Consider the following 23,332-nt stretch of genomic DNA (forward strand, 5'->3'; position numbering starts at 1 on the left):
ACAGCTCCCGCAATCCATACCACGACCAGTACTTTTCCTGGATGGAGGGGAGAATTTTTCCCTGGTGTCGCTGCTCATGGGCTAGCGTTTCCTTCCAGAGATCCAAGCACACAGAATCATGCCATCCTAGCAGGTCATGCTCGGACACTGGCTCCCTGTGCTGTATCCGCATCTCTCGCAACCTCCTTCCGAATTCCTCTTCCATGGCGGCTGGTATCTGTGCCTCTCCTCTTCTGCTATCCGGACCTTGGATCCCAGTGGAGGTTTGGATGTCCCAGACTGCAGGAAGCATCCCGCCGCTTGCCACCAATGTAACAGAATTGCAACCCACACTGTGTTTGTGGGCTTCCGTCAGTATACGGCTTCCTCCAGTCTGAACATAGATATCAGATATTCTAGCCCCCCCCATACAAAACTAGATGGAACTTGGCTTGTAGAGAACTGGAACCTTTATTTGAACAAACTCACACCGAAAATAAATAATAAAAAAAAAAATATATATATATATATATATATATGATGGAAATCCCCCCTCCTGATCAGATTACCCCACCAGTTCAGGTGCCTGATTACATTACCATATGCAGATGAAATTGTATACAGAAATATAATTAACCTGAACTAATTATCCAAAGAACCAACACAAACCGTATTCTCATTTTCCACCAGTAACTAATAGATGACAATAATTCAATCAACCTGAGCCAATTAACTAGCAGACTGACGGCCTCCTGAAGTACAATACACATTAACAATACACATTATCATAAGTGTAAACACAGAACCCCCAGTAAATAACAGGTGAGTATATCAGCATATTAAACGATGTGTGGAAGACAGGTGGTTGAGCTTATATTAGCTTCTGCTGTGAGTGTGACTGTGTGAAGCAGTCTTCATATGTTTATTAAGATATACGGTTGATGTATATTACTGTCCCATTTGAGTAATCCAAACCATATTCTCAGTGTCCATTAAGTCCATACTTTTCTCCGTCATCCTGTGTCCCTAATAGACACAGGGTGACTTACACATTAGAGGGGCCTAGGGAGGACCCCCTTGAATTCAACCCACCTACCCATGGCTACTTTATCAGGAAACCCAATATTTGTTGGCCCTAGTCAGTCCGGGGGAGGCTGGTGGCCAGATAATTTTAGCACAATCTATCACTTTCTCCTCTCTTTAGATCCTGTCATGGGAGGCCCTGAGATTCCTTTATAAAAGAATATGTAGATATATGCAAAGCAGACACTGATTCAGAAAGCCCACCCCTTATACAAACCCCCCTCAGTCCATTTGAATGTATCTGCCTCGAAAACCTTTGCACACCTAAGCTGATCCTAACCTTACACAGACCATACACCTGCTGGGAAGTATCACCTTGTATTCCCTGGATCTGGCTAAACCTCACTAAAGGCCCTTTCAGTATCTTTTCCTTTTGAAAAGGCCTATCTGGTCCTTACCGAATGGTACCTGGTTCCACTCATGGTAGCCCACTTAAACCCTTCTGCCTCTAGTAAGTGGCTGTGATGAGGTAGGGGATATGAAACATGCAGGTGCATCTCAAAAAAATAGAATATCCTCAAAAAGTTAATTTATTTCAGTAATTCAAAAAGGTAAACTCCTATTTTTCTATAGATGTTACACACAGAGTGAGAGATTTCACACATTTCTTTCTTTTCATTTTGATGATTATTGCTTACAGTGAGTGACACCCCAAAACTCAGTATCTCTGAAAATTAGGATATTGTGAAAAGGTTGAATATTGGAGACTCGTGGGGTCACTCTAATCAGCTAATTAACTCAAAACACCTGTAAAGGTTTCCTGAACCTTTAAATCACAGGTGTCAAACACAAGGCCCGCGGGCCGAATCCGGCCCTCCAGGCCATTTTATGTGGCCCTCGCACCTCTCCTGTAGCTGCAGGAAAGCTCCAGTCCTCCTCCAGACCTTATACTTTCTGCTTTCCAGCAATGCCTCCAGCTTCTTCCCAGCAGCATCACAAGGTAATGGAGGTGCACTGTGATGTAAGGGAGGGTGGGGGACTCAACTTTTGATGGTGAAGAGGCTCTTGACATCTTATGTAAGGGTAGGGGATGCTCTTGACATCTAGCCTTACGGATACAAACGGCCCTTTTGAGGGCAATCATAATGCTGATGCGGCCCGTGATTAAATTGAGTTTGACAACCCTGCTTTAAATGGTCTCTGTCGGGTTCGGAAGGTTACACAATCATGGGGAAGACTGCTGACCTGACAGTTGTCCAGAAGACAGTTATTGACACCTTCCACTAAGAGGGTAAGTCACAAAAGGACCTTGCTAAATGTCCGCTTCTCCTGCTGGACCAAGTGACGAGGAGGGCACCACGGAGGTTGTGAACCCAACGACTGACTGCTAATGGTTGATGGCTCACAGAAGCAGCTATGCAGGATCCCACCCAAGGTCCTAGACAGGGAGCTAGAACATAAGATTCCCCAGGGCGTGGAGTCTAAGAGCCAGCAGGTTTTCACCAGAGCCTCTCGTGGTGAGGATGGACTTGGCTGCAGCTGACAGATCTCGCTCCCCCAGGGTCTCTCAGCTCACGCTCATGGCTGGCTCTGATGGATGGAGAGGAAGCAGCAGGCCACAAGGGATAGTAACGGGAACAAGCCAAAGGTCAAGGCAATAAGCAGACTGGGATGGTCAGAAGGACAAGCCAAAGGTTAGGGCAACAAGCAGACTGGGATGGTCAGAAGGACAAGCCAAAGGTTAGGGCAACAAGCAGACTGGGATGGTCAGAAAGACAAGCCAAAGGTTGGGGCAACAAGTAGGCAGGGATGGTCAGAAGGACTAGCCAAAGGTGAGGACAACAAGCAGGCAGGGATGGTCAGAACGACTAGCCAAAGGTGAGGACAACAAGCAGGCAGGGATGGTCAGAAGGACTAGCCAAAGGTGAGGACAACAAGCAGGCAGGGATGGTCAGAAGGACTAGCCAAAGGTGAGGACAACAAGCAGGCAGGGATGGTCAGAAGGACTAGCCAAAGGTGAGGACAACAAGCAGACAGGGATGGTCAGAAGGACTAGCCAAAGATCGGGACAACAAGCAGACTGGGATGGTCAGAAGGACTAGCCAAAGGTGAGGACAACAAGCAGGCAGGGATGGTCAGAAGGACTAGCCAAAGGTGAGGACAACAAGCAGGCAGGGATGGTCAGAAGGACTAGCCAAAGATCGGGACAACAAGCAGACTGGGATGGTCAGAAGGACTAGCCAAAGGTGAGGACAACAAGCAGGCAGGGATGGTCAGAAGGACTAGCCAAAGATCGGGACAACAAGCAGACAGAGATGGTCAGGACAAGGCAAAGGTCGGGGCAACAAGCAGACAGATATGGTCAGGTGAACAAGCCAAAGTCAGTACATAGAGATCAGATGAAGAGCACACAAGAAACGCTCAATGAAGCCTTCACACAATTGTTGCTCAGGCAAGGCTGGCTTTCAGTACGTGGGTTGATATAGTGTTTCCTGTTAGAGGCTGGGGTGGAGCCATGCTGAGAGAAGATTACTTAAACACACAGGTCCCTAAGAGAGCACGATCCCTAAAGCGGATACACCGACCATAGAGGTAAGCAGACAGTCAGGGCCAAGAAACATTACTGCAGATTTATGACACTTAAAAAGTCGGCTGTTCACAGAGTGCTGTATCCAAGCATATTAATGGAACGTTAAGTGGAAGGAAATATGTGGTAGAAAAAGGTGCATAAGAAACCACAGCCTTGAGAGGATTGTGAAGCAAAGGCCATTCAAGAATTTGGGGGAGATTCACAAGGAGTGGACTATGGCTGGTGTCAGTGCTTCTCGATCCACCACACAGACATTTCCGGGACAAGGGCTACAACTGTCACATTCCTTGTGTCAAGCCACTCCTGAACCAGAGACAACGTCAGAAGCGTCTTACCTGGACTAAGGAGAAAAATGACTGGACTGTTGCTCAGTGGTCCAGAGTTCTCTTTTTTTGGATGAAAGTAAATTTTGCACTTAATTTGGAAATCAACGTCCCAGAGTCTGGGGGGAAAAGTGGAGAGGTGCAGAATCTAAGTTGTATGAGGTCCAGTGTGAAGTTTTCAGTCAGTGATGATTTGGAGAGCCGTGTCATCTGCTGGTGTTGGTCCATCAAGTCCAAAGTCAGCGCAGCCCTCTAGCAGGAAATTCCAGAGCACTTCATGCCTCCATCTGCTGACCAGCCTTATGGAGATGCTGAGTTCATTTTCCATCAGGACTCGTTTGATTTAAACCCCATAGAGAATCTGTGGGGGATTGTCAGGAGGAAGATGAGAGACACCAGACCCAACAATGCAGAGGAGCTGAAGGCCGCTATGAAAGCAACCTGGGCTTTTACTGAATTTTGGGGTGTCACTCGCTGGAAACCATAATCGTCAAAACTAAGAGAAAGAAATGCGTGAAATCTCTCACTCTGTGCGTAACACATCTATATAAAATATAGGAGATTACCTTTTTATGAATTGAATTACTGAAATTCACTTTTTGATATTCTAATTTTTTAGATGCACCTCGGTGGGCCATGTGATGGACCTCCTATGATAGATGTTCTTCAGTGCCACCATTAGAGCCAGGCTGTGTCATGTGACAGACCGCTATGATGGGAAATGCTCTCTGGTGCGGTCATTCGATCTAGGCTGGGTTATGTGATGAACCCCTATGTTCTCTGGTGCCACCATTAGAACCAGGCTGTCATGTGATGGACCTCTATGATGGGAAATGCTCTCCGGTGCGGTCATTCGATCTAGGCTGGGTTATGTGATGAACCCCTATGTTGTTCTCTGGTGCCATGATTGGAACCAGGCTGGGTCATGTGATGAACCTCTATGATGGGAAATACTCTCCGGTGCGGTCATTCGATCTAGGCTGGGTTATGTGATGAACCCCTATGTTGTTCTCTGGTGCCATGATTGGAACCAGGCTGGGCCATGTGATGAACCTCTATGATAGATGTTATTCAGTGCCACCATTAGAACCAGGCTGGGTCATGTGATGGACCTCTATGATAGATGTTCTTTGATGCCATCATTGGATCTAGGCTGGGTCATGTGATGGACCTCTATGGTAGGAGATGCTCCTTGGTACCATTATTGGACCTAAGCTGGGTCCTGTGATGGACTCCCTTTTGCCTTCATTCTTTGTGGCATAGATACAACAAGGTGCAGGAAAGGTTCCTCAGACCTTCCTCGAGATTTTGCTCCGTAGTGACATGATGGCATCACGCAGTTGCTGCAGATTTGTCGGCTGCACATCCATGATGCCAATCTCCCGTTCCACCACATCCCAAAGGTGCTCTATTGGATGAGATGTGGTGAGTGTGGAGGCCATTGGAGAACAGAGACCTCATTGTCATGGTGAAGAAACCAGTGGTGAGATGATTGGCGCTTTGTGACATGGTGCATTATCCCGCTGGGAGGAGCCATCAGAAGATGGGGACACTGTAGTCATAAAGGGATGGACATGGTCCGCAGCAAGACTCAGGTAGGCCGTGGGGCTTATACCATGCTCAAGTGGTACTAAGGGGCCCAAAGTGTGCCAAGATCTCCACACCATTACACCACCACCACCCTTAACCGTTACCCCCCCCCCCCCCCTCCCCTACACCATTACACCACCACCCTGAACCGTTACCCCCCACCACCACCCTGAACCATTGCCCCCCCCCCCACACCATTAAAACCCCACCACCAGTCTGAACCATTATCCCCCCCCCCCCAGCATTACACCACCAGTCTGAACCATTATCCCCCCTCCCCCCCACACCATTACACCACCAGCCTGAACTGTTACCACCCACCGCACCATTACACCACCACCCCCCCCTCTCCATCACGGCGAGACCTCCATGGGTCGTATGTGTGGCTCCCCCCCCTACCTCATCACCGTGAAACCTCCATGAGTCGTATGTGGAACATCCCCCCCCCCCCCATTCATGACGAGACCTACATGGGTCATATGTATAATCCCCCCCCCCCCTCCCTCATCACAGCGAGACCTCCATGGGTCGTATGTGTGACCCCCCCCCCGCCTCCATCACAGCGAGACCTCCATGGGTCATATGTGTGACCCCCCCCCCCATCACAGCGAGACCTCCATGGGTCGTATGTCTGACCCCCCCCCCCCAATCACAGCGAGACCTACATGGGTCGTATGTGTGACCCCCCCCCCCCCCCCCCATCACAGCGAGACCTCCATGGGGCGTATGTGTGTGACACCTCTTTCCCCCATCACGGCGTGACCTCCATGGGTTGTATGCGTGTGACCCCCCCCCCCCTATCCCAGCGAGACCTCCATGGGTCGTATGTGTGCCCCCCATCACAGCGAGACCTCCACGGATCGTATGCGTGACCCCCCCCTCCATCACAGCGAGACCTCCACGAGTCGTATGATAAACTATATGTTTTGAATATTGCGGGATTTGGGATCACGGGACCGGGGTTATGCTGGTTGGTGTTTTGTGGCGTGCTAAGTGCCCTCCCCGCCCCCCCTGCCCCCTGGCAGGACAAGCCCTCCAGTGTTTGTGTTCATTAATCTGATTATCAGATTTAAGTCTTTCCTGGACATTAACCTTTTTGTCTCCTCTCTGGTTTCTCTCTCATGCCTTCTATTTTCTCAGATTCCGGGTTCTGTAGTCCTCGGTGAATTTTCCTGTGTATTGGGGTGAGGGGGGAGTACAGGGGACGGGGTGCCCCTACCTCGGTTCTGGATTTTGCTGACCCAGCAGATCTGTCCTCAAATCTCTAATCCTCTTTCTGGGTTTAGTAATCATCTCACCTGTCACATCTACACGTCTCTACACGGAGGAGAGCGGTCACCCAGGGACTCCAAACAGCCCCCCAATAACAGCAGAGAGACCACTCATAGAGAAAATTAGGGGGGAGGGAGAGCATTCATCCCGCATGCTGTGACCGTGGGGCTGATTCAGAGGGACGGAGGTCCATCATCTGAGGAATGGAGGTCCAGGAAGGTGTCCTGCACTGAGTCCCCGGAGGGTGGACATTTATCACTCATCTGACAGCTGAATCTTCCTCTGGCATTGATCACCGGCCAGCATGATGGCCAATCAGTCCGCCGTCTGCTTGTTCTCTGGGGTGTGTGCCACGCTCTTTGCTCTGGCTCTGGCATATTACCTGTACTGGTGAGTGGATGCGCTCAGCATATGTTGGTGTTTTTTATCTTGTGTGAGGTGGGTGTGTCTCTGGTTTGGTCTTACTGATTTGAAGTTTATGGAATAACCCATCATCGGCCCAGAACTCTGTGCCACCCCTCCCCCCAATCTGTGTGTGTGGTTCTGATAATCGCTTTGTAGAGAAGAATTCTGTTTGCTATAGCTGAATATTCTTATAAAGACTTGCTGAAATCAGTTTGCCATTCGCCATACCAACCACCATACCAACCACCATATCGCCATACCATAATATCCATCATACCACTCACCATATCGCCATACCAACCACCATATCACCATACCATAATATCCATCATACTACCCACCATACCATATCATCCATCATACCACCCACCATACCATACCACCCGCCATACCATATCATCCATCATACCACCCACCATACCATACCACCCGCCATACCATATCGCCATACCACTCACCATGCTATACCACCCACCATACCATATTGCCATACCACCCACCATACCATACCATATCGTCATACCACCCACCATACCATATCGTCATACCACCCACCATACCATATCGTCATACCACCCACCATACCATAGAATCCATCATAGCACCCACCATATCGCCATACTACCCACCATACCATATCATCCATCATACCACCCGCCATACCATTCACCATGCTATACCACCCACCATACCATAGAATCCATCATACCATACAACCCACCATACCATATCATCCATCATACCACCCACCATATTGCCATACTACCCACCATATCATCCATCATACCACCCACCATATTGCCATACTACCCACCATACCATATCATCCATCATACCACCCGCCACATCGCCATACAACCCACCATACCATATCATCCATCATACCACCCACCATATTACCATACTACCCACCATACCATATCATCCATCATACCACCCACCATATCGCCATACAACCCACCATATCATCATACCACATACCATACCAAATCTCATACCACCCACTATATCATATCATCATACCTCCCACCAAACCATTCATCATACCACCAATCCTATACCACCCATTATATCACCATACCATCCAGAACACCACTATACTATACCATTATAATACCAACCATTATGCCACTATCTCGCCATACCAGCCACCATACCATCCATTATATCACCTATCCTACATCCATCGTACCATCATACATCCACCATACCACACATACATCCACCATATCATCCATCATACCACCTATCACACCTCCATCCATAATAACATCCTACCCCCATCTTACCATCTGTGATGGATGTCCAGCACCCAGCTTGCGTGCCTCCGTCAAGATATTGCTTCCTCCAGTCTGGACCCAGGAAGCAGCTATGGTTGCTGAGCACCCAAGATCTAGACGACCGTAGCTTAGGTGCAAACTGGAACTCCCTTTGATTGTAACCTCACACAGAATTTATATACAACACAAAATCAGATAAAAGCTTGCTTCTGATGGGACAGTGGTGGGCGGCGCTGTCTGTGATGGGACAGTGGTGGGCAGCGCTGTCTGTGATGGGACAGTGGTGGGCGACGCGGTCTGTGATGGGACAGTGGTGGGCGACGCGGTCTGTGATGGGACAGTCTCTTGCAGTATGTTGTTGATAAAAGGGGATTGCAGGCAGTGAAGTCATCTACTCCTCTCTATATTACCCCCCCCCCTCTTATCTACTCCTCTCTGTATGATCCCTCCCTCTTATCCACTCCTCTCTGTATGATCCCTCCCTCTTATCCACTCCTCTCTGTATGATCCCTCCCTCTTATCCACTCCTCTCTGTATGATCCCTCCCTCTTATCCACTCCTCTCTGTATGATCCCTCCCTCTTATCCACTCCTCTCTGTATGATCCCTCCCTCTTATCTACTCCTCTCTGTATGATCCCTCCCTCTTATCTACTCCTTTCTGTATGATTTCCCCCCCCCCCTCTTATCTACTCCTCTCTGTATGATTTCCCCCCCCCCCTCTTATCTACTCCTCTCTGTATGATCCCCCCTCCCTCTTATCTACTCCTCTCTGTATGATTCCCCCTCTTATCTGCTCCTCTCTATATGATTCCCCCTCTTATCTGCTCCTCTCTGTATGATTCCCCCCCTCCCTCTTATCTGCTCCTCTCTGTATGATTCCCCCCCTCCCTCTTATCCACTCATCTCTGTATGATTCCCCCCCTCCCTCTTATCCACTCATCTCTGTATGATTCCCCCCCTCCCTCTTATCCACTCATCTCTGTATGATTCCCCCCCCTTATCTACTCCTCTCTGTATGATTCCCCCTCCCCCCCCCTTATCTACTCATCTCTGTATGATTTTCCCCCCCTCTTATCTACTCCTCTCTGTATGATTTCCCCCCCCCTCCCTCTTATCTACTCCTCTCTGTATGATTCCCCCCCCTCCCTCTTATCTACTCCTCTCTGTATGATTCCCCCCCCCTCCCTCTTATCTACTCCTCTCTGTATGATTCCCCCTCCCCCCTCTTATCTACTCCTCTCTGTATGATTCCCCCCCTCCCCCCTCTTATCTACTCCTCTCTGTATGATTTCCCCCCCCCCCCCTCCCTCTTATCTACTCCTCTCTGTATGATTCCCCCCCCCCCCTCCCTCTTTATCTACTCCTCTCTGTATGATTCCCCATCTTATCTACTCCTCTCTGTATGATTCCCCCTCCCCCTCTTATCTACTCCTCTCTGTATGATTCCCCCGTCTTATCTACTCATCTCTGTATGATTCCCCCTCCCCCCTCTTATCTACTCATCTCTGTATGATTTCCCCCCCCCCTGTTATCTTCTCATCTCTGTATGATTCCCCCCCCCCCTTATCTACTCCTCTCTGTATGATTTCCCCCCCCTTCTTATCTACTCACTCCTCTCATTATGTCTCCTCACAGGACGGTGGCGCTGAGCGAGGGCCCGTGTAAGCGGCACTAGATGCTCAGTGCAGAATGGGGGTTTGGGGGTTCGTGAAGACGCAGTTTGTGGTCCATCTGCTCATCGGATTTGTCTTTGTAATAAGCGGCCTCATCATCAACTTCCTGCAGCTCTGCACCCTCCCACTATGGGGCGTCAACAAGCAGCTGTACCGACGAATCAACTGCCGGCTAGCCTACTCTCTGTGGAGCCGTGAGTACGGAGTAGGGGGGAGGGGTGTGTGTGTGAAGGGACACCCCCATATATGAAGCGAGCCCCCTGTATATGAAGGCATCTTCCTGTATGTGATTGGATGCTTCCTGTATATGAAGGGGCCCCTCTTCCCGTGAAAGGTTTTCTCAAGTATATGAAGGGGACCCTCCCCTTGTATGTGTGTGGGGGGATCAAGCATCCCACTTTCAGAATCCAGTCTAGTTGCGGGGTATCATGCTCAGTAATTTCTTGCTGGCATTTGGGGGATCAGTGCTGGATGGGAGCTTCTACCATGAGTGTGGCCCTCAGGGTAGTCTGCAACCAGATTGTGTTGCCGTGTCCCTTTTATGTATAGAAAGGCTCTTAAATGAAGAGGTTATTGGTGGGTGGGGAGAGTGTCACTGGTGGGTGGGGTGGGCGGGGAGAGTGTCACTGGTGGGTGGGGTGAGCGGGGAGAGTATCACTGGTGGGTGGGGTGAGCGGGGAGAGTATCACTGGTGGGTGGGGTGGGCGGGGAGAGTGTCACTGGTGGGTGGGGTGAGCGGGGAGAGTATCACTGGTGGGTGGGGTGAGCGGGGAGAGTATCACTGGTGGGTGGGGTGGGCGGGGAGAGTGTCACTGGTGGGCGGGGAGAGTGGGGAGAGTCACTGGTGGGCGGGGTGAGTGGGGGGATGGAGTGTCACTGGTGGGTGGGGTGAGTGGGGGTGGAGTGTCACTGGTGGGCGGGGTGTGTGGGGGGGAGTGTCACTGGTGGGCGGGGTGAGTGGGGGGGAGTGTGGGGGGAGTGTCACTGGTGGGCGGGGTGAGTGGGGGGGTGTCACGGGTGAGTGGGGGGGTGAGTGGGGGGAGTGTCACTGGTGGGCGGGGTGAGTGGGGGGAGTGTCACTGGTGGGCGGGGTGAGTGGGGGGAGTGTCACTGGTGGGCGGGGTGAGTGGGGGGAGTGTCACTGGTGGGCGGGGTGAGTGGGGGGAGTGTCACTGGTGGGCGGGGTGAGTGGGGAGAGTGTCACTGGTGGGCGGGGTGAGTGGGGAGAGTGTCACTGGTGGGCGGGGTGAGTGGGGAGAGTGTCACTGGTGGGCGGGGTGAGTGGGGAGAGTGTCACTGGTGGGCGGGGTGAGTGGGGAGAGTGTCACTGGTGGGCGGGGTGAGTGGGGGGAGTGTCACTGGTGGGCGGGGTGAGTGGGGGGAGTGTCACTGGTGGGCGGGGTGAGTGGGGGGAGTGTCACTGGTGGGCGGGGTGAGTGGGGGGAGTGTCACTGGTGGGCGGGGTGAGTGGGGGGAGTGTCACTGGTGGGCGGGGTGAGTGGGGGGAGTGTCACTGGTGGGCGGGGTGAGTGGGGAGAGTGTCACTGGTGGGCGGGGTGAGTGGGGAGAGTGTCACTGGTGGGAGGGGAGAGTGTCACTGGTGGGCGGGGTGAGTGGGGAGAGTGTCACTGGTGGGCGGGGTGAGTGGGGAGAGTGTCACTGGTGGGCGGGGAGGGAGGGGAGTGTGTCACTGGTGGGAGGGGAGGGAGGGGAGTGTGTCACTGGTGGGAGAGGAGTGTGTCACTGGTGGGAGGGGAGTGTGTCACTGGTGGGAGGGGAGTGTGTCACTGGTGGGAGGGGAGTGTGGGGAGAGTGTCACTGGTGGGCGGGGTGAGTGGGGAGAGTGTCACTGGTGGTGGGCGGGGTGAATGGGGAGGGAGAGTGTCACTGGTGGGGAGGGAGAGTGTCACTGGTGGGGAGGGAGAGTGGGGAGAGTGTCACTGGTGGGCGGGGTGAGTGGGGAGTGTCACTGGTGGTGGGCGGGGTGAATGGGGAGGGAGAGTGTCACTGGTGGGGAGGGAGAGTGTCACTGGTGGGGAGGGAGAGTGTCACTGGTGGGGAGGGAGAGTGTCACTGGTGGGAGGGGTGAGTGGGGAGAGCGTCACTGGTGGGAGGGGTGGGCGGGGAGAGTGTCACTGGTGGGTGGGGAGAGTGTCACTGGTGGGCGGGGTGAGTGGGGAGAGTGTCACTGGTGGGGAGGGAGAGTGTCACTGGTGGGGAGGGAGAGTGTCACTGGTGGGAGGGGTGAGTGGGGAGAGCGTCACTGGTGGGAGGGGTGGGCGGGGAGAGTGTCACTGGTGGGCGGGGAGAGTGTCACTGGTGGGCGGGGTGAGTGGGGAGAGTGTCACTGGTGGGAGGGGTGAGTGGGGAGAGTGTCACTGGTGGGGAGGGAGAGTGTCACTGGTGGGAGGGGTGAGTGGGGAGAGCGTCACATGGTCGACTGTTGGAAAACTAAAAGGGTGACTACAGCTGGCCCTCTACATATAGTTCGGGGAATGTATAGAGATTGTACATGGATCAGACCTGACCCCGCCTTCTCTCATACAGAGCTGGTGATGCTATTGGAATGGTGGTCCGGCACGCAGTGTACCCTCTTCACAGACCAGGAGACGGTGGATCACTTCGGGAAGGAGCACGTCATCATCATTCTTAATCACAACTTTGAAATTGACTTCCTATGTGGCTGGACCATGTGTGAGCGCTTTGGAGTGTTGGGAGTAAGTACACTGACAGTTTGCAGCTGGGTCACTTACAGCCCTCAACCTACCTGCATGGTTTCCCCCTCCTAGAAATGAGCATACCTGTCTGAGTGATGGCCTTCCGCCCCCCCCCCCCCCCCCATACCTGTCTGTGTGATGGCCTTCCGCCCCCCCCCCCCCCATACCTGTCTGTGTGATGGCCTTCCGCCCCCCCCCCCCCCATGCCTGTCTGTGTGATGGCCTTCCGCCCCCCCCCCCCCCATGCCTGTCTGTGTGATGGCCTTCCGCCCCCCCCCCCCCCCATACCTGTCTGTGTGATGGCCTTCCGCCCCCCCCCCCCCCATACCTGTCTGTGTGATGGCCTTCCGCCCCCCCCCCATACCTGTCTGTGTGATGGCCCCCCCCCCATGCCTGTCTGTGTGATGGCCCTGTAATTGAGTATTATATTTTCATTGTATTTCTCCTTTCTGTCTGCCTCTCCATTTACTCTCCAGAGCTCGAAAGTTCTTGCGAAGAAAGAGCTTCTAATGGTTCCTCTCATTGGCTGGACATGGTACTTCCTGGAAATTGTGTTCTGTAAACGCAAGTGGGAAGAGGACAGAGACACGGTGATTCAGGGACTACACGACCTGCGGGACTACCCTGAATACATGTGGGTGAGTGGGGGGATGTTTCTTCTGGTGGGCAGATGTTGGGTGGTATTCTCCTCAGTGTGATGGGTATGAGGGGTGTTCATAGAATCAGTGATAGAAGACTCGGCACTGTGATACCTTTTGTCCTATCTCCTGGATAGGCAGTCCGAGGTCTGTAATCACCTTTTACGATGCTGGAAATCCCTCGCTAGGCAGGTATAGTGTTGTTATTGGGAACATGGTGAAGGAGAACCTCCAGGAGGCACGAATGGTACAAATTTACAGTTTTTTGTGAAAAAAGTGTTTTAAGTGAGAGCCGCTAAATAAAAGTGCAGTACAGGACCTACAAATTGACCTATTATAGAAAGTCTCTGATGCCCAAGTCTGTCTTCCATTTCATGCCACATTAAGCTGCCAATTCAGGCTGAAATTAGGATAAAAAAGCATTTCCCTTCTTTACGAATCCATGAAAAATAGATCTTCCATGTATTCCATCTAGGATGGCAGTCCATCTGAGGACATGTGAGGGGTACACTAAATGGGAGAGGACATGCGAGGTGTACAGTAGAGGGGGAGGTCTGAGGACATGTGAGGTGACTCTAGAGGGAAGAGAGCCATCTGAGGACGTCAGGGGCTCACTACAGAGGAGAGGGCCATATGAGGACATGTGAGGGGTACACTAGAGGGGAGAACGCCATTTGAGGTTATGAGGGGTTCCTAGAGAATAGAGGGCAATCGGAGGACATGTGAGGGGTAAAGTAGAGGGGAGAAGTCCATCTGAGGACATGTGAGGGGTACACTAGAGGGGAGAGGACTATCTGCGAACATATGAGGTGGACACTAGAGGGGAGAGGACCATCTGCGAACATATGAGGTGGACACTAGAGGGGAGAGGTTAATCTGAAGACGTGAGGTATAGACACTAGGAGGGAAAGGTCCATCTGAGGTACACTAGAGGGGGAGGGCCATCTAAGGACATGTGAGATGTACAATATAAGGGAGAGGGCCATCTGAGGACATGTGAGGGGTACAATATAAGGGAGAGGGCCATCTGAGGACATGTGAGGGGTACAATATAAGGGAGAGGGCCATCTGAGGACATGTGAGGGGTACAATATAAGGGAGAGGGCCATCTGAGGACATGTGAGATGTACAATATAAGGGAGAGGTCATCTGAGGACATGTGAGATGTACAATATAAGGGAGAGGGCCATCTGAGGACATGTGAGGTGTACAATATAAGAGAGAGGTCATCTGAGGACATGTGAGATGTACAATATAAGGGAGAAGGCCATCTGATGACATGTGAGGGGAACAATATAAGAGAGGGGGCCATCTGAGGACATGTGAGGGGTACAATATAAGGGAGAGGGCCATCTGAGGACATGTGAGGGGTACAATATAAGGGAGAGGGCCATCTGAGGACATGTGAGGGGTACAATATAAGGGAGAGGTCATCTGAGGACATGTGAGGGGTACAATATAAGGGAGAGGTCATCTGAGGACGTGAGGGGTACAATATAAGGGAGAGGTCATCTGAGGACATGTGAGGGGTACAATATAAGGGAGAGGTCATCTGAGGACATGTGAGGGGTACAATATAAGGGAGAGGGCCATCTGAGGACATGTGAGGGGTACAATATAAGGGAGAGGGCCATCTGAGGACATGTGAGGGGTACAATATAAGGGAGAGGGCCATCTGAGGACATGTGAGGTGCACACTAGAGGGGAGAGAGCCAACGGAGGTCATGTGAGGGGTACAAGTCCTGTGTTGCTCCAGGACAAAAAGCCTCTGTTTAAAGTTTAGCCTTAAAGAGGAAATTCAGTTGCATGCCCTGGTTGCAACAAAGGCATATGGAAGAAATGGACTGGATGGCAGCACTCCAAAAAAATTAGACATTTATTGAAGAAAACAAAAATGCAAAAATACATGGTGTGAACAAGGACAAGCGTTTGGACCACACTGAAAGGATCCTTTTAAACTGTAACCAATGGGCACAATGTTGTTTGCTCGTGTATAGACTAGGGGGACGGTGTTCTGCTCGTGTATAGACTAGGGGGACGGTGTTCTGCTTGTGTATAGACTAGGGGGACGGTGTTCTGCTTGTGTATAGACTAGGGGGGCGGTGTTCTGCTCGTGTATAGACTAGGGGGGCGGTGTTCTGCTCGTGTATAGACTAGGGGGGCGGTGTTCTGCTCGTGTATAGACTAGGGGGGCGGTGTTCTGCTCGTGTATAGACTAGGGGGGCGGTGTTCTGCTCGTGTATAGACTAGGGGGGCGGTGTTCTGCTCGTGTATAGACTAGGGGGGCGGTGTTCTGCTCGTGTATAGACTAGGGCAGTGGTCCTCAACCCTGGCCTACAGGGCCCACTAACAGGCCAGGTTTTAAGTATTACCTTGGGGAGATGCAGACTAGAATACTGCAATCACTGGGCAGCAAATGATATCACCTGGGATGTATTTCAGTTATCTTGCAAACCTGGCCTGTTAGTGGGCCCTGTAGGCCAGGGTTGAGGACCACTGGACTAGGGGACAGTGTTCTGCTCGTGTATAGACTAGGGGACAGTGTTCTGCTCGTGTATAGACTAGGGGACAGTGTTGAAACACGAAAAAAAAAGGACCACTACAGACCCCCCCCCCTTATCAGCATTCCTGATAACAATATTTCTATACTTAGATTTTACAGAGCTCTGGTCTCAGGAATGGTCAGATTGGTAGATATAGAACCCTCTGAACACTTCCTAGCAAGGAGAGTTAAATCCTTCGCCACAAGTTTTTGAATTAAATCCATATCCTTACCCCGAGAATTACCAGGATAAAAGTATTCGTAGTCTGAATGGTATAATAATGTGGCCACCTGACAAATCTGCCGGGTAAGGATTCGATTCGGATGCCAAATCCTCAAGGTCACATAATGAAAAGATCGGAAAATTGAAGTGGAGAGGTTGAAGACTCACTGGCAGGATTAGTGTTACCGGAGTTATCCTGAGCCACAACATCGGGTATCTGAAAGTAGTGCTGGGTGCGCACAAATTTATTGGCATCCAGAATAGTGTTAAACAAATCAAAATGGCGACTAGGGCAGAAATTAAGACCTTTAGACAATAAGGAAATCTCAGAATGATTCAAAGTTCGTTGTGACCAATTAAGGACATTACTGATCACTTCCGTGTCCGTCCCCGTTGCTGATACCGAGCGGCTTCCTCCATGTTTTGTGTCTCCTTCCTCCCCTCCCTGCTCTTTCTTTTTGGATCCACTGGTTTTGTTTAACCTCCCTGGCGGTATTCCCAAGTGTGGCTCGGGGTTAATTTTCGGTACCAAAAGCGGTAACCCCCGAGCCACACTCAGGATTACCCCAGAATGTTACCTTCCCTGTGATTCCCCCGCCCTCCTCACACTCTCTCCCGGCTCTGTGCACGGCCGATGCCGGAAACTGTCTTCGGTTCCCTTCCCTGCGAGCATTGCGACTCGGGGGGTGGAACCGGTGGCAATTTCAAAAATGTAAATCTACCAAATGAGATTATAGAAAGCTGTGATTGGATTACACTGTATCATCCCATTTCACCACAGGATTTCACCTGGTGACTTTTCCAGTGCCTTGCTTGTGCTTTTCCAGTTCTTTTTGCCTGAAAAATAGAGAACGACCATGGCGTCCAAAAAGAGTTCTTTTTGCGCAAAAGCGCTTTTAGACGAACTGGAAAACAGCGACAGGAAAACGGAGTTACTTGAAGAGCTAAGCGATAGCGATTGGTGGGAAAATTGGTCATCGGGTACTGAAAGTGAGGACAGCGACGATTCTGATGTCTCTTTCTGGCACATCGCTCCGTTGGAAATTCTGAAGAATCATTTGATATACTTCCCAAATTCCACATCTATGTGCCAGAAAGAGACATCAGAATCGTCGCTGTCCTCACTTTTTCCGTACCTGATGACCAATTTTCCCACCAATCGCTATCGCTCAGTTCTTCAAGTAACCCAATTTTGCCGTCACTGTTTTCCAATTTGTCTAGAAGCGCTTTTGTGCAAAAAGAACGCTTTTTGGATGCCATGGTCGTTCTCTATTTCCAGGCACAAAACTGGAAAGCCACAGGCAGGGCACTGGAAAAGCCACCAGGTGAAATTCTGTGGTGAAATGAAATGATTCAGTGTAATCCGATAGGATCACAGCTTTCTTTCATCTCATTTGGTGTATTTACATTTTTGAATTTGCCGCCAGTTCCACCCCCCTGCGTTGCAACGCTCACAGGAGGGAACCGGAAGGCAAGTGTGCCTGCATCGGCCGAGCACAGATCGGCGAGGACGGCGAAGAGAGGGACGGCGGGGAGAGAGAGTGAGGAAGGCGGGGAGGACGGCTGGGAGAGACAGGAAGCCATTGAGGAAGCTGGGGAGGATGGCGGGGAGAGAGTGTTAGGACGGCGGGGAGAGACAGGAAGCCGGTGAGGACGGCGGGGAGAGACAGGAAGCCGGTGAGGACGGCGGGAAGAGAGTGAGGAAGCCGGTGAGGACGGCGGGAAGAGAGTGAGGAAGCCGGTGAGGACGGCGGGAAGAGAGTGAGGAAGCCGGTGAGGACGGCGGGAAGAGAGTGAGGAAGCCGGTGAGGACGGCGGGAAGAGAGTGAGGAAGCCGGTGAGGACGGCGGGAAGAGAGTGAGGAAGCCGGTGAGGACGGCGGGAAGAGAGTGAGGAAGCCGGTGAGGACGGCGGGAAGAGAGTGAGGAAGCCGGTGAGGACGGCGGGAAGAGAGTGAGGAAGCCGGTGAGGACGGCGGGAAGAGAGTGAGGAAGCCGGTGAGGACGGCGGGAAGAGAGTGAGGAAGCCGGTGAGGACGGCGGGAAGAGAGTGAGGAAGCCGGTGAGGACGGCGGGAAGAGAGTGAGGAAGCCGGTGAGGACGGCGGGAAGAGAGTGAGGAAGCCGGTGAGGACGGCGGGGGGAGAGACGGGAAGCCGGTGAGGACGGCGGGGGGAGAGACGGGAAGCCGGTGAGGACGGCGGGGGGAGAGACGGGAAGCCGGTGAGGACGGCGGGGGGAGAGACGGGAAGCCGGTGAGGACGGCGGGGAGAGAGAGTGAGGAAGCCGGGGAGGATGGCGGGGAGAGACAGGAAGCCGGTGAGGACGGTGGGGGGAGAGAGTGAGGAAGCTGGGGAGGACGGCGGGGAGAGACAGGAAGCCAGTGAGGAAGCCGGGGAGGACGGCGGGGAGAGACAGGAAGCCGGGGAGGACGGCGGGGAGAGACAGGATGGCGGAGAGAGACAGCGAGGACGGCGGGGAGAGACAGGAAGCCGGCGAGGACGGTGGGGAGAGAGAGTGAGGAAGCTGGGGAGGACGGCGGGGAGAGACAGGAAGCCAGTGAGGATGGCGGGGAGAGAGTGAGGAAGCTGGGGAGGACGGCGGGGAGAGACAGGAAGCCGGGGAGGACGGCGGGGAGAGACAGGAAGCCGGTGAGGACGGCGGGGAGCGAGAGACAGGAAGCCGGTGAGGACGGCGGGGAGCGAGAGACAGGAAGCAGGGGAGGACGGCGGGGAGAGACAGGAAGCAGGGGAGGACGGCGGGGAGAGACAGGAAGCAGGGGAGGACGGCGGGGAGAGACAGGAAGCAGGGGAGGACGGCGGGGAGAGACAGGAAGCCGGGGAGGACGGCGGGGAGAGACAGGAAGCCGGGGAGGACGGCGGGGAGAGACAGGAAGCCGGGGAGGACGGCGAGGAAGCCGGGGGAGGGGGGGGGGGGAGTGTGATTCTGGGGTAATCCCGAGTTTGGGTTACTGCTTTTGGTACTGAAAATTAACCCAGAGCCATACTCGAGAATACTGCCAGGGGGATTAATCCCGATGCATTAGCAGAAGATTTGCCAGTAATAGACCGACATGCACTATCAGGGGAGGAATCGGATGCGGTGATGGCCAGAGTATCATTAGTGGATTCATTCTCTGTATCTGAAAAGTTACCATGTTTCTTGGCGGAATACTTCCGTGATCGATATGGAAACAATGGTTCCTTCCAGACATATACATTATTGCTATCATAATCAATACGATCTCTGGCCAGCTTGTCCTTTTTGCCCATCCTAACATCCCACTCTAGTCTATCCAATTTCTTATTTAAACATCCATCCAAAATCAAAAATTCATTCTGATGCTGTAATACAGTTGGATCTTTTTTTGTACAACAGAAATCTCACCTTGTAGCGTCTCTAGTGCCTCAGTTCTTGAATCGATGATAATCTGAATCAATTTATACGGAACATGCTGACAAAGTATCTATCCGTGCTTTTTTATAACCGTCATTAAAAAGATCAAAGATAGGAAATTTCTTAATCCTCGAGGGATCTGCTCCAAGCTCATACATTATCTCACAAAAGTAAGTACACCCTCACATTCTATATTTACATTGTAGCAAAGTCTCATTTCTTCAGTGTTAAGTAGTGAGTGTACAGCTTGTATAACAGTGTAAATTTGCTGTCCTCTCTAAATAACTCAACACACAGCCATTAATGTCTAAACCGCTGGCAACAAAAGTGAGTACACCCCTAAGTGACAATGTCCAAATTGGGCCCAAAGTGTCAATATTTTGTGTGGCCACCATTATTTTCCAGCACTGCCTTAACCCTCTTGGGCATGGAGTTCACCAGAACTTCACAGGTTGGCACTGGAGTCCTCTTCCCCTCCTCCATGATGACATCACAGAGCTGGTGGATGTTAGAGACCTTGCGCTCCTCCACCTTCCGTTTTGAGGATGCCCCACAGATGCTCAATAGGGTTTAGTTCTGAAGACATTCTTGGCCAGTCCATCACCTTTACCCTCAGCTTCTTTAGCAAGGCAGTGGTCATCTTGGAGGTGTTTGGGGTCGTTATGTTGGAATACTGCCCTGCGTCCCAGTCTCTGAAGGGAGGGGATCATGCTCTGCTTCAGTATGTCACAGTACATGTTGGCATTCATGGTTCCCTCAATGATCTGTAGCTCCCCAGTGCCGGCAGCACTCATGCAGCCCCAGACCATGACACTCCCACCACCATGCCTGACTGTAGGAAGACACACTTGTCTTTGTACTCCTCACCTGGTTGCCGCCACACACGCCTGACACCATCTGAGCCAAATAAGTTTATCTTGGTCTCATCAGAGCACAGGAGATGGTTCCAGTAATCCATGTCCTTAGTCTGCTTGTCTTTAGCAAACGTTTTACCGCCGTTCTTGTGCATCATCTTTAGAAGAGGCTTCCTTCTGGGGCGACATGCAGACCAATTTGATGCGGCGTATGGTCTGAGCACTGACAGACTGACCCCCCCCCCAACCCTTTCAACCTCTGCAGCAATGCTGGCAGCACTCATATGTCTATTTCCCAAAGACAACCTCTGGATATGACGCTGAGCACGGCACTCAACTTCTTTGGACCATGGCAAGGCCTGTTCTGAGTGGAACCTGTCCTGTTACACCGCTGTATGGTCTTGGCCACTGTGCTGCAGCTCAGTTTTAGGGTCTTGGCAATCTTCTTATAGCCTAGGCCATCTTTATGTAGAGCAACAATTCTTTTTTTCACATCTCTAGAGCGTTCTTTGCCATGAGGTGCCATGTTGAACTTCGTTACCAGCATGAGAGAGTGAGAGCGATAACACCAAATGAAACACACCTGTCCCCCATTCACACCTGACACCTTGTAACACTAACGAGTCACATGACACCAGGGAGGAGAAAAGGCTAATTGGGCCCAATTTTCGACATTGTCACTTAGGGGTGTACTCACTTTTGTTGCCAGCGGTTTAGACATTAATGGCTGTGTGTTGAGTTATTTTGAGGGGACAGCAAATTTACACTGTTATACAAACTGTATACTCACTACTTTACATTGTAGCAAAGTGTCATTTCTTCAGTGTTGTCACATGAAAAGATAGAATGGGAGGGGTGTACTTACTTTTGTGAGATACTGTATATTCCGTAAGGGTGTTTGACATCCCAGAAGGATCGAATCGTCATACTTTGCCATCAGACTCTCCAACTTGCGGAAAAGCAGCTTTAATGTAACTTCCCCATCGTTGGATGATTGAAACGTGTGTTGATGCTGACCCGATGTCAAGGAATTATCCGATGGCGCTGACCCGATCTCAGGGAAATATCCGATGGCGCTGACCCGATCTCAGGGAAATATCCGATGGCGCTGACCCGATCTCAGGGAAATATCCGATGGCGCTGACCCGATCTCAGGGAAATATCCGATGGCGCTGACCCGATCTCAGGGAAATATCCGATGGCGCTGACCCGATCTCAGGGAATTATCCGATGGCGCTGAACCGATCTCAGGGAAATATCCGATGGCGCTGAACCGATCTCAGGGAAATATCCGATGGCGCTGACCCGATCTCAGGGAATTATCCGATGGCGCTGACCCGATCTCAGGAAATTATCCGATGGCGCTGTAATTGGTCTCCACTGAAGCTGGTGTGTTCATATCCTTCATGGTATAAAACAGAAACTGAGGTTGATAAAATAATAAGAATATGAGGGGTAAAGGTCTGAGCAAACACTGAAGCAATCAATCCGAAACACAAGCAAGACAAAAAGTCTCCGTTCAAAGTTCAGCCTCGGAGAGGAAATTCAGGTGCACGCCCTGGTTGCAACAGAAGAACATGGAAGAAATGGACTGGATGGCGGCACTCCAAAAAAAATGAGTCATTTATTGAAGAAAGCAAAAATCCTACCACAGCGGAGATGACACTGGCAGCTAATGCGTTTCACACCCAAGCTGGTGCCAAGTCATTTTACTTTACTTCATCGATGAGACTTCGGTGTCACAAAGTAACTTTTTTGGCATTTTATTGATTTTTATGTTTTATTTTCTTTCTATTTGTTTCAGGAATTTGGCCTTTACGGTTTGTCTATGGCCATCTCCTGTTGCTAATAGTTAATTTGTGTTGTCCAATTTTCTCTAATTGGAGATGTGCAGGTTGTCGTGGAAATGAATAGGGCTTGGAGCATAGAAACCTGCTCAGTGGGCCCAAGATTATTACGCACCAAACGCTATTAATAGCTTGTACTGAAAAGTACAATTGTACCGCTCTTTTGTGTAAAGGTTTCCAAGCGCTGGCAGTAAAGTAATTGAACAGACAAGCTTGCTGTAGTCAATTCGATGCTCTCTGGAGGGTCCCTCTGAGTAACTGCTTCCTCCAGGACACATCGGGTTTATTTAACAAAAGGGAGTTACAGGGAGTGGCTTCAAGACCACCAATCACAGAACATGTATACATTCAAAAAACACAATAGAAACTGTGGAGTACATGCCCATGAATGGACACGAGCGAACAAAGGGCTCAACTGCCACAAGAGGCACATTGCTTTTCATTGTTCATTCATGTCAATCCATAAACATGAATCCATTACCTGTTAGTGGGTCTTCATCAAACATGATTCACATATAAAGCATATTTGATAGTGACCATTCTATTTGTTCCAGTTGATGAGGTTTTATCTGCATAAGATAATAGCAACAGCCCCTCAATCACACCGATCAAATGTGACTGAAAGGTGCCATCTATTAATCTTGGTAAAATGATAAGAATTTCCATATCAAAAACATATCTCAGCAGTACAGGGCCCCGAACTGCGGACATAGATCCGTGCGATGGACTCTCTTTGCTACTAGTATTGTGCCATCTCATCCAATGGAAGGTTTTCACTAACAAGTCTTTCCTGTAATGACAGTTAAAGCAATAATCACTGTGAATAGCGATTATCGGTAAAACTCGACACTGGGAGACATTATGACTATTTAAAGAAATGTCCACAACCAAAATTTCCACAACAAGGTGAGCCTGGTTAGAATGAGCTCTAGAGGTATTCACTGTTGTTTATATATATATATATATATATATATATATATA

General features: G+C 50.9%; 1 protein-coding gene across 1 annotated transcript in view; it reads left to right on the forward strand.

The window, feature by feature from the left end:
- Window positions 1-23,332, forward strand: part of AGPAT3 (1-acylglycerol-3-phosphate O-acyltransferase 3) — a 46,868-nt gene that overhangs the window by 16,461 nt on the left and 7,075 nt on the right. Inside the window, exons 2-4 of the mRNA XM_082247073.1 lie at window positions 10,099-10,330; window positions 12,684-12,853; window positions 13,330-13,491. Of these exons, the coding sequence (XP_082103199.1) occupies window positions 10,153-10,330; window positions 12,684-12,853; window positions 13,330-13,491 (510 nt within the window). The 5' untranslated portion in view covers window positions 10,099-10,152. The remainder of the gene's footprint in view (window positions 1-10,098; window positions 10,331-12,683; window positions 12,854-13,329; window positions 13,492-23,332) is intronic.

This window comes from Pelophylax lessonae (assembly GCF_965119305.1).
Source record: "Pelophylax lessonae genome assembly, chromosome: 2".
NCBI lineage: Eukaryota > Metazoa > Chordata > Amphibia > Anura > Ranidae > Pelophylax > Pelophylax lessonae.